This window comes from Amia ocellicauda, chromosome 1 (genome assembly GCF_036373705.1).
Source record: "Amia ocellicauda isolate fAmiCal2 chromosome 1, fAmiCal2.hap1, whole genome shotgun sequence".
NCBI lineage: Eukaryota > Metazoa > Chordata > Actinopteri > Amiiformes > Amiidae > Amia > Amia ocellicauda.
Genome location: NC_089850.1, coordinates 25,258,018 through 25,270,850, shown reverse-complemented (window position 1 = coordinate 25,270,850; position 12,833 = coordinate 25,258,018). Strand labels below are relative to the sequence as shown.

Genomic DNA, 12,833 nt, shown 5'->3' with positions numbered 1-12,833 from the left:
TCTGAGAGAAGGAATGTACTTTAGTTTAGGTTTCTGTCACTTTAACAGGGTCCTCTTAGGAGGTATCCTTAAGAACCATGTTAACCATGGCTGCACGTCAGAGTAGACCATAAATCATTTAATAGGATTAAAAGAATGTAAAGGAAGGAGCCGGAACACAACACTCATTACATTTGCAGTCATTCATGAGAAGCGGTGCACAGGACTAAGCAACACTATGCCTAGCAAACGACAGCATGTCTAACTGCTTTTAGTGTACTAGATAAAACTACATCCCAAGAGTCTTGATACTTAATGAGCATCGATATCCTGTAGAGTGCTGGAAAAGCAGACACGGCATAATGGTTACCATGGTTGCCAGACTGGTGTATTATCTGCATCTAAGGTATGGATCAGATTGTTAAGTATATTTTCTTAAAAAATACATAGAATACAACTAGCTAGAACAGCAATGTATGTTAATCCTAATCTTAATGAGTAATTGTAAGTTAAGTCACTTCATTTTATTAAACTTAATCTTGTTTTTAATTGTTCTACTTTGTTATTTCATGGACAGGGGCTGACTAATGGCGAAATAAAGTTTAATGAGTTAAGTTATGTGTTTTATTAAAAATCTAAAGATTCTGCATAAATTAGTACTGCTTGTATTTACAAATTACTTGTGAAATACAGTATCCTCTGTGTTGTTGTTTTTTCCAGATTTTCTTTTTTAATCTAAGGTATGGAAATGCAGAAACTATAACACGAGGGGTGGTTCCATATCTGCCTGTGTTAGACACTGAGCATATTTAATGCACAATTATACAATGGCTTCAAAATTAAAATAATCACTGTGTGTTTATGTATGCTGATATTTTCTGAAGAATTTAAACTCCAGCTTTGACTGTGGAATTGTTATAAATGTTGTGGAATAGATCAATGTCCATGTATGATAGATTTGGTATATACATATATATACTTTTTTTTTTTTATGAGTTTTGACAGGTCTGTGCTTCCTACATCATAACCAAGTCTACTTCATACAGTTAAACAATTTTACAAAGATAAGTAGACACCCCTGATATAGTTCTTTAAATATGTGACATTATGCTGCATGTTTGAGGTTATCTTCAGAGCAACGTGCTACATTACTTTCTCAGCTCACATTTTGGCCTATTTTGACATCAATGTGTGGCCTAGTATATGATATATATACACTCACCTAAAGGATTATTAGGAACACCATACTAATACTGTGTTTGACCCCCTTTCGCCTTCAGAACTGCCTTAATTCTACGTGGCATTGATTCAACAAGGTGCTGAAAGCATTCTTTAGAAATGTTGGCCCATATTGATAGGACAGCATCTTGCAGTTGATGGAGATTTGTGGGATGCACATCCAGGGCACGAAGCTCCCGTTCCACCACATCCCAAAGATGCTCTATTGGGTTGAGATCTGGAGACTGTGGGCCAGTTTAGTACAGTGAACTCATTGTCATGTTCAAGAAACCAATTTGAAATGATTCGACCTTTGTGACATGGTGCATTATCCTGCTGGAAGTAGCCATCATAGGATGGGTACATGGTGGTCATAAAGGGATGGACATGGTCAGAAACAATGCTCAGGTAGGCCGTGGCATTTAAACGATGCCCAATTGGCACTAAGGGGCCTAAAGTGGGCCAAGAAAACATCCCCCACACCATTACATCACCACCACCAGCCTGCACAGTGGTAACAAGGCATGATGGATCCATATTCTCATTCTGTTTACGCCAAATTCTGACTCTACCATCTGAATGTCTCAACACAAATCGAGACTCATCAGACCAGGCAACATTTTTCCAGTCTTCAACTGTCCAATTTTGGTGAGCTTGTGCAAATTGTAGCCTCTTTTTCCTATTTGTAGTGGAGATGAGTGGTACCCGGTGAGGTCTTCTGCTGTTGTAGCCCATCCGCCTCAAGGTTGTACGTGTTGTGGCTTCACAAATGCTTTGCTGCATAACTCGGTTGTAACGAGTGGTTATTTCAGTCAAAGTTGCTCTTCTATCAGCTTGAATCAGTCGGCCCATTCTCCTCTGACCTCTAGCATCAACAAGGCATTTTCGCCCACAGGACTTCCGCATACTGGATGTTTTTCCCTTTTCACACCATTCTTTGTAAACCCTAGAAATGGTTGTGCGTGAAAATCCCAGTAACTGAGCAGATTGTGAAATACTCAGACCGGCCCGTCTGGCACCAACAACCATGCCACGCTCAAAATTGCTTAAATCACCTTTCGTTCCCATTCAGACATTCAGTTTGGAGTTCAGGAGATTGTCTTGACCAGGACCACACCCCTAAATGCATTGAAGCAACTGCCATGTGATTGGTTGATTAGAAAACTGCATTAATGAGAAATTGAACAGGTGTTCCTAATAATCCTTTAGGTGAGTGTATATATATATATATATATATATATATATATATATATATATATATATATCAGCAGCCTATATAGATACATAGCTGGATGAAGGCCTGTCCAAGATGTTTGCACTTTTGTTTGGATCTATAGCTTCTCTTTTCCATGTCATGCCTGCATTGTTTATTATTTAATCTTCCCATCTTTCATGTCATCTTCTTCTAGGTAATTTTTCATCTCTTGGGATCCATTCAATAGCTTCTCTTGTTCATCTTTAATCTGTTATTTTTGCAATGTGTCCCGCCCATTACCATTTTAACATTTTCACTTTCAATGATGTCATACTCAGATTCATTAATTTGTTCTATTTCTTCTTGTTATTCCAAGCTTACACCTTTCCATGCTTTTTTGTATAGTTTCTATAACATTTTTGTATTATATCCTCTATTTGTGCATTCTGTCCCTGAAATGAGTCACACTAATTATAGCAGAACATGATGCACTTTCCAAGGCTCGATTTGAACTGCTTCACTCAGCTGACTTGAAGCTGGTCTTTATGAAGACAGAGTTTTTGGTGACTATTGTGTCTGCAAAACACATTACTGAACTGCACATATTGTCTGTGCATCCATCATTTGCTCATTTTGCAGATGGTGGCTCCAGGGTTTCGCTTTCCTACTTCCATTTGAATTGGATAGTGGATTTGATGGTTTTCCATCCTCCACCCTTCTCTTCAGTGGAAGAATGACATTTGCAATTGTTCTGCCCTGTTTGGGTATTTGGGCATTGAGATGCAACATGAACGGTACCATCAGGCTCATCAGGCTAAACAAATGCTCATTTGTAACAGAGCACAGGCACTGGCCCCCGAGGTTATTTATAACATAGCCTAATGGTGATGAATGCTGATTGGAGGGACCCCCTGGGAATTTGTTCTTAGGGCCACAACAGAATCGCCACTGGGCACTGGGGCAGTCCTTGTCCAAACAACGTGTGTCCCACTGGATAGTGGACTCTATTGCTATGTCCTATGAATCTGTTGCCCTGCCAGCACATGAACGACCGGTGGTGAATTTGTCTAGAGGTGGAATAATCAAGGAATCCTGCTTTCAAAAAAATGTAATGTAGAAAATAGCAATCAACTTTAAAATGTAGTAAAATAATGTATTAAAGATCAGTCTCCGATAATATCAGTTGCTGAATTAATTACTTTTTACTCTCCAGAGCCCTTTCTTTTTACAGTAATTACACCAAATAATAGATTAAAAACAATTAAGCAAATCTATCCTCAATTATTATGGATACAGATAACCAGTTCATGGATTAATCTGTCTGGCTGTTTTTCCCTTCATTTAATATGGATTTAATTGCACTGCTGACTAATGAGAAATACTTAAATGTGCATTGTATGTGCATTGTTGAATAATAGAGATATCATAACTACTCATACATTTTTCATACCATGATTTCAGTGATTAGGGCACACTTTGAAAATGGTTTGCACTAGAATCAAGTGGGGGTTTTTGGCTGATAAGATTTTTTTTTTAAGAAAATTAATTTGGTTTTATGTCTTAAATGCAGTGGCTTGTGCAGCAAATTCATATCACTGTTTAAAGACTTTTGAGATATATATGGACTTGCATAGTAATATCGCTACTTAGATGTAGCATCTGTGGTGATAAAAAAAAAAATCTAAATGTATTTGAATTGCACTTTGAGTCAGGAACTAACATAAATCTATGAGATAATTTAGCTTCTCTGTTTATACAAAGCAAATAATAACTCCTCAGTTTTCTCCAGATTCAATTTCACTTCATTATTAGCCTTGTAGGTATTAGTTTCACAATGGCAATGTGACTGTTCAGGATTACAATGACTGGGTTCAAAGCCTGTGATTAGGTATAATCAGCTCACTATCAATGCTTATGCCCTTAAAATGGCCCCCTTCAACTCGTTCTAAGTATGTGTAGAACAATATAAGGGTATTGCTATTTACATTTGTTGGTCAAGTCTCCTTAGATATAAAAGTAATCATTGTAAGTGACAGTTGTCAGTCAAATTTTGTAAGTGCTACAAGTGCAGTACAATAAATTATTAAATAGTTAAATTGTAAAAGGAATGTTTTTCAAGATGCTTAATTTACAAATTCTGGAAGTATCCTTCACAGTGTATTATCACATCAACCATATGTTCGCATACTTTGTTAATTTTGGAATTCCACTGCTAATTTATTGTTAATATTTACTTAGTTTTGTTTATAAAATCTAGTCTTTTTTACATCAATCCCTCAATATTGCTAAATTGATCTTGCTGGATTTGTGTTTTGTACAGAGTATATGATTTAGATCAATCTAAATATGTAACTTCCGCTCTCAGTTTTTGTGCTATTATTATATGTTTAAGTGCTTGAATATGTAGTTGTATTTATCTGTGAGAGTGCAAAATGAAAGAGTTACTCATCACAGCTTTTAATATGTTTAATACAGTCATCATTTGCATTCATTTGTATTGCGCAAGCATGACAGTGACTTTTCTGCAAAAACGCAACATGAACATTTCATACAAATGAATAGTAGTTCCATCAAATTTGTAAATACATGTCCCAAAAGCTTTTTTATGTTTCATCCTACCACAAAACAATTGTTACAGTTGACATTGGAAGTGAGGCTTCAACTTCAATCCAGCCAACTTCCAAAAGTATTATTATTATTATTATTATTATTATTATTATTATTATTATTATGCATTTAGACTGACACAGTCAAGGAGATTTATACTAAACAATTACATTTTTTTTATTTACAGGAAAGTTAACAGTTATGTTGTATAAACATTACATGTTATGTCAAGTAATAACAAAAGTAGAATAAAGTAATAAATATTATACTAAATCCAATTACAGTACATGATAGGACGTGAGGTAAATAATTAGTGTACTGTACATGATTACACTTTTTTATAGCTTGTGGAATCTGTACTGACATTTTGTATGGTAACTTGAGTCTGCGCTAAACAAATAGACTAGGGAGATTGGTGAAAGGTAGGTGAGGTAGGCTATTGGGTGAGGTAGGCTATTTTGGATCTTGTTGATTCTGCATGTATGTCATTGCTTTTACCGTATTTTATGTGTGCTGTTGTTATGTTGATTGTGGAACGTGATTTTGTGTGTTCTTAGCTGGGCTGCAAATCAAATTTCCCTTGCGAGACAATAAAGATAACTTGAACTTGAACTTGAACTTGAAACTGAATGAAGAATTAGACAAAACATAGCTTTTATGAGTGCAGTGCGGCTGATAAGATTATTTAGGTTTGCAAGGCAGAGAGATTGTAGGATCTGCATCTGCAGAATATATTAGCTAAATAGGAACCTATATTGGAGTGAAAGCATGGAGCTACTTTTTAGGAAGTAGACTCTACATTTTCCTCACATGTTAAAGTCCAGTTTTCCAGTTCTGAAATAATTGTTTCTCAGAAGGTGCAAATACAATTTTGGAACAAAGACTGTAACTGCTGATTTGTACACAGTGGTTAAGGACGATTCTTGAAAACTGCAAAGCACTTATTCTATCCCCATTCAGCCCTTTTAAATATGTAAAACATATAAATGGTAACTTTCCTTGTTGTTTTACTGCCTACTGCCTTAAATGTTGATAGATTTTGGCATTACTTGTATTAATATTTCCTGCTTTTATTGTATAAATATCCCTTGAGGTGTATCAGTTTTAATTTCTTCTATCAACAAGTCAAATGGAATTGGGGGATGTATCTTCACTCTCTGGAGTCCAAAAATAGCAGCTGTTCTTTATAAATAGCTTCACCTAACAAAACAGAAAATTGGGATAAATGACCTAATTCTTAAGATCCTATTGTATATCAAGCATACCTCACTAAAATCTCTGTAGTCAATCCACCAGTTGCTCTTTCTCCTGAATCTCCACAGTAGTCATGAGTCTAACAATACCATCTGCCATACACAAAAGAGATTATTTTATAAATTACATCAACTAATTCTCATTTTAATTAGCCAATGGCACTATCTCCATTCAAAAGCTGAAGTGAATATTTAGTTTGGGCTTACACTTAACTAACTTAATTGATCTCTAATTACTTACTACAGATGCAATAACTATGTTGGGGCAATGTTAATCATGCAGAAAATATGTGTCCAGTGTCACAATAAGCTAACATGGTGCTCACATTAGTTTGTTGTATATTTGTAAACGTTTTGTAAACTTGAATAGGCTGCTTCACAAATTGGTTGTTATGAATATAATCAATTGAAATATGTATTTGAAAGGTGAAAATATAATCAAATATAAATGCATGCATAACTGCAGTTAGTAATTCCAACAACCTTCAATTTCAAATTAATACTATTATTTTTATTTCACTTTTTATCAATTAACAGAAATAAAACCTTCACATATTAACAGCAGATGGCAGAATTGAGTTAAACTGACCCTGACATTTAATCAAACGACAACAACTAAAAGCACTGCTAAGTACTGATCTTTTAATGTGTTCTGAAGATTTCTAATTCCTTGGAGGCATACTTATGTTTTTGGTGTAAAGTCTGCATTTATCATTGTCATGATCTACAGTCCTTTATCATACTGCCCAATCAGGGACAGACATTGGAATTGAAGCAGGGTTGGCGTTACAAAGGGGGCAGTATAAAATTTGATCAGTTGAGTAATGGTGTTCAAGAGTGAAAGCCTGTGAGGAGCAACAGTTGCCAAATAATGGGGATTGCATAAAGAGGGACGACTGTACTTCATATACTACTAAAATATATACTATATATAGGTTTATAAAATCAAACATGTTTTAATAGAGTGATAACATAATTGAAATTATCCTGCTGTACTGGAAATTAGGCTAATGACTGAGTGACTGAGTGAAGTGAGTGAGGAAGGGTACCGATATGATAACCTGCTTTACATTAAATTAATGCAGTGCTGTATTTGTGTTGTGTTTTCACTGGTTGGTTTGTCTGATCAGGAGTTACAGGTTGGGACCCTGTTACTGCGGACCCCTGAGTTTGACTAACTACTGAACAATTTAAAGAAAGGACCTGTCTCTGTCTGGGCTTTATTATCTTTGCCATTAGTTGGTACATGGGTAACACAAATCTGAATATCTTATAATTATCTAAGGGCAATCTGTATGGGGCTATTCAAGTTGGATCACATTGCTGTAAAATAAACTATAAAAGTCACCTTTGACTGTAATAGCTGATGATTATCTAATTGCCCTGGCCTAGAAGTGACTATGTTGTGATGGCCGTAAAATATCTAAAACTGTGACATACGAGTATCACTCATTTTGCTATGATTCAGAAGAACCATATAGAAGCAAATTTCGAAAAATAATAAACCACACACCAGGAGCGCACAGCAATGTCACCGGAGCAGGCTTGTGCTGCCTCAAAAACAAAAGGTTGAATTTAAGAGGTAGTAGTCTGAAGCTGCTGCCCAAATCTGCCATACAAGGCCTCAATTTATATTGTAGGGACTGTTGCAAGTAAGCCAAATTCAGACTTACATTTGAACACCAAAAGGTTGTTTTAAATACATTCACGACCAGTTTGTGAAACCACAGAAACTCCTTAAATGGTCCACGTCATAACAGATCAAATGATGATGTCGAGGGAAAGTTTCTGTGTTGACCTACATAATATCTCTTATTCTCTCTATCCTGAACTAAGGAGTTGTTTCTAACAAAAGTAGCGCCGCCCATGTGACGGGCTGAGCAGAGATGCTGGGAGGAGCCGCATGAATGATTACTCACTCCCTGCGTTGCACAGGCAGTTAAACAGCAACTTCAGAAACAATGCACAGCTCGCCATGAGCCGCCAGCAAGAGTCAAAGGGAGTCGTTTTAACGGGATACCACCCCACCACCGAGGCCTCCCCCGCCAGCCCACACTGCGCAGACGAGGTCGAGTCCGTCTCCATATTAAGGTGAGAGGAAAAACCAAACTTGCTGAGCGCTGTAGCCCAAGTGTGCAAAGCCATTATTCCAGTGCAGAGAAGATCAAATTCCGTCTGGGCTTGAAAGTGCAAAGGTCTCCGCTCTCCTCGTATGTGATCAGCCATAAATAGAAAGCAGTCCTGCTTGTATTTGCAGATTGATCCAAGCCGTTAGCTGCGCAGGTGTGTGGATCCTCATTCTGCTGGGAGGATCACTGCTGCTCTTGCTGCTTGACCTGACTGTACTGTCCAGTTTGTTGTAACCATGCACACTTTTTTGACTATGAAGGAAATGGACAGGCTTTAAAGTGTGGACATCCATTCTTCTCTGCGTCAGAGTGCACCGGATAAAAGTTACAGGGGTATAGGAATAGGATTTCTTGTTGACTTCCTACAGCATTGTTAAAAGTGACAGTTTATATTTAGGAGACTTCTGAGGATAATTCTTGCCTTTCAAAGTCTTTCCAAATACACAGTGCATTCATTTGGAGATTGCTTTAAGTTCATTCCATTGTAGGTTATGCAAAGTGCATATTATTTACAGGAATAGCAAGCTGTGCCAGTTTGGATCCCAGCTGTGTGTGTGTGTGTGTGTGTGTGTGTGTTTTTGCCAGCATTATTTTTTACTACTGCTCTAGTTCTTTATAGATTTTTTAAAAGCCTCATTAGTAAACCTCTATTTTACTGCTTGGTTGTTGTACATTGATCATACATCCCTATGCCAACAGGGAGGTTTTCTGCAGAGGTATGAGAGGGTCAGTCTGACACTTCATATTGTCCCATTTTATTCCTCTGAGGAGTTTGAAATAAAGTAGTTGAACAGTGCGTATTGCTGAAAAAGGTGCAACATTGTTGTTTATTTCCCCATAACTAGCAACTGTTAAAGTATGATTCTTTTCGACATACATTTTCTCTCAAATATTTCTTTCAGACCAGTGTTTATGATGGAGAAACGTGATAGCCTTTCATGGAAGCGTCACTGTAAAAATGCATGCAGTGAACATGTAAACATGATTTTAGATAAACTCAGCTGCTATTATCATCCTCAATATTATTTTTATGCAATGTGTGCGCAAGTACTTCAGATTAAAAGAGATACACTAGGAAAGTAGCAGAGGCAACACAAAGGCATTGGACCTATATCATAATTTATGTTGTAAGAAAATCAAACAAAAAAAACTGAAGGAAGATATCTGTGCTGCGTAAATATTAGTTTCAAACGTAAATGGCTTTTGTGATGATATGAAGATGGTTTGCTGTGGATAAGTTCATAAGAACCACCTGTTTTAGTCATGTGTAATGTTGAAAAGGGAGTTCCTACAGTGTCCTAGACTGCTGTCCCCTTCTATATCATGTCTCATTTATGGTGCATAAGAGTCACAACCTGGACTGGAAGATCTGCACATTCAAAGGGAGTAACAGTAGAAGCCTTTTGCAAATGCAGCTCAAAAATGTCTATACAAGATGCATAAGGCTGGAAAATAGTCAAGAAGAATCCAAATCCATGTACTGTTGATGCCTCAACATATGTAGGGATGTTTGAAATGGACAGGTCTAGTATCAAGGATTGGATAGTAGTTCTCAATATTGAGGGTTGCAGGTTTTGGTTTGATTCCTAAAAGCAGGCCTGGAATCTGCAGAACATTTTTTCCTGCCAGAACATGGTTCATATCAAGAGGATCTGTGATGGTGTAGCCTGGAATCCACATACAGGGAAGGGCAGACTGCTATATCATCAGTACATGCTTTTGTTGAGGTCCTCCATCCATTAGTAAGATGCTGTGCTGGTGCTGTCGGCCCAAACTTCTTCACCTCCACCGACCATTACTGATGGTTTTCAACAGCAAGCAATGATTTTTGTTCAGTGAGATCTCCTGATCTGAACCTACTGAGCAGCACAGAGATGCCCTGCTGCTCAGGATGAATGCCCACTCTGTGGAAACCAGGACTCTGCAAGTACTTGAAGACTGCTGTATCCAAATCCAGGCCCAGCTCTTACAAGGTTTAAGTTTCCTGATCTTTGGGATATTCAAGCACTGTTATTTGTGTTGTAATGATCATGAAACACTCAGGATGTTGATTGTCCATTGTAAGAAACTTTGCTTTTTCAGTACGGCACCTTCTGTCTGTATTCCAGTCTAGTTTAGTATTCTTTTATGATGTTTAATTACAGTTTATTCATTCATTTTTTCCACATTAATGTACAAATAGCTGGATTACAAAAAATAGGCCTAGCATTATACTCTATACAGTGAAGCTATTATCAACTTGGAGTCGTGCAGGGGTTGTGTCCTCGTCAATGATGTGTGATTAATGCCTCATTTACCAGTAGGATGAGCTAAACAACATCCGACATATAGGCCTAGTCTTGTGGCCACATGCCTTATGCTAATCGAAGCCGATACTAGAGATTAAAATGTGAATTCCAGGTAAATCGGTGATAGCTGGACACAGATTTTTGAGCAAGAGTTGAATTTAGGCCTACTTTGTGGCAGTTATCCTTATCACACTCTTATTAAATCTTGTGTATGTGGAGAAACCAGCTTAAATGCTGAGAATATTGAAGCTTTTTAAAGGCTAAGAATAAATGGATGTGACCATTTGGGATTTTTGATGGGAATGTTTCGTTTTTATTCCATGGAACAATAAACATTCTTTAGCTGCTAAGGAAGTGGAACAAGGGAGACTGTAGTATATTATTTTAAGCAACACTGTACATATTTTCATTGAATCATGACAAATGACAATCTGAGAACAACTGATTGTTTTATGACTTACACAGGGGAAGTGTAGCTTTGAATTGCAAATGGTAAAGTCATCAAATGAACTGAGTACAGAGAGTTTTGTTTTTGTTATGTTTTTCTTCTGCACAGTGCACAGCAGCCTCACTGAGTAATTTAAATCTGGCAAAGTAGCTGATGCAAATCTGGCCATATAGCTATGCAAAAGTTGAAAGAGTTTTGGGGTTTTGGTATTCAGCTTTGATGATCCTTTGATGATGTGCTTTGCCCGTAGGACTGGTTGATATCCACAGGAGCTTTGTCTGGACTGCATCTGGCACCTTTGATCAATTTTTATATGATGGATTCCAACATATGTGTAAACCTGATCAATTTTAATTTTGTTTGTGTGTTGGTTTGTATAAAACATTATATTACGAAGAATCCATATTTTTCTATTAAGAAAGTAAGTTTACCATCATCGGTTCTAGCTCTGTACTGTTGCGCTTGAATCTCAAACAATCAGGTAAAACCCTACAATCAGAAACCTGAATATAGTGAAAAAAGAACAATAATGCAACAAAATGCATATTTTTTGTAAAGATTTTTCTTTCCTATCAGACATTTAAATGTCTAGATAATTTTAGATTTCCTATGTGTATATCACAAATATGGAAACGTAGCTAAAGTGAAGTTTTGTGAATACATATAACCTAGGCCTATGTTGTCAGTTGCATTTTCCTATACATGTATACATTGAGCTCATTTCTCAAAACCAGATTAGCAGTAGTCTTGGACTAGCCAATGTTGTTTTAGGTAGTGTAGTCCAAGATTTGTGTTAATTGAGGTTTTTGAAACCAGCTATAAGTAGCTTATACTTTTGTATTCATTTATTGCATGAGCGTCATTTTCCTGTATTGTTATTACAAAAAATACTGTTTGGCTAGCATGTGATGTTTAATGAGGCTAATTATTATTTAATTTACTATTCCAAAAATGTGATGTTGTGAGGCACATAATGAAAGTGTGGTGGATATTAGCCTTTAGGAAATGAATCTTATGAGGTGAAAGAGTGCTTGTAATGAATTTAATAAAGATACTAAGAAATAATCAGTTATCAGGACAAGGAAATTAACATCAACTGGGAAACTAAATGGGTTTATTCCTACATGCTCTAACAAGACCACCCAGAATATGGACTATGATCATTGGGAATCTCTGTACACTTTATTTTTAAACATGTTGCGATGACTTTAGGCTGTCCTGGTAGTGAAGCCAGAGGTAATTTTGTGAGTATGTGTGGTCTGTGCAGTTTTCCAGTGTATGTGGTTTATAGGGTACTTTACTAGGAAATAAACTGCAGCAAATTATTTCAAACATGAATACTGGCATGTTTGGGGTGATCTTTTTATATGAGAATTCATATTTTCACAGTCATACTTTGTCGTTATGCTCAGTAATGTATTCATAATATTCACAATGCAGCACTTTAATTTGTTCAATTATCAGATGTTTGTAATTTGAGTTTACAGATTTCTAATTAAATCACAATACTTGACTGTCTTCCATGCAGTAGGAGGGATCTGGAACAGATTGGGAAAGTGCAGTTTTAGCAAAATCTCATGGATAGATACGTCTAATGGCAGTATAACAGAACACATTCACTATCATTGTAACACTTTATCACTGTCAATTTTTGTAACATGGGAAACGCTGTGCACAATACAGAAGTTACACGTACAAAAATAAGCTCTAACTGTT

General features: G+C 36.7%; 1 protein-coding gene across 2 annotated transcripts in view; it reads left to right on the top strand.

Moving 5' to 3' along the window:
• Window positions 1–198: 198 nt before the first annotated feature.
• The window catches only part of arhgap18 (Rho GTPase activating protein 18), a 28,059-nt gene continuing 15,424 nt past the window's right edge, over window positions 199–12,833 (top strand). The window contains exon 1 of one of the 2 annotated variants that reach the window (XM_066699371.1): window positions 199–385. In XM_066699371.1, the coding sequence (XP_066555468.1) occupies window positions 342–385 (44 nt within the window). In that variant the 5' untranslated portion in view covers window positions 199–341. Of the gene's footprint in view, window positions 386–8,122; window positions 8,344–12,833 lie in introns of those variants that run through there. The other variant, XM_066699364.1, reaches the window with a different exon arrangement.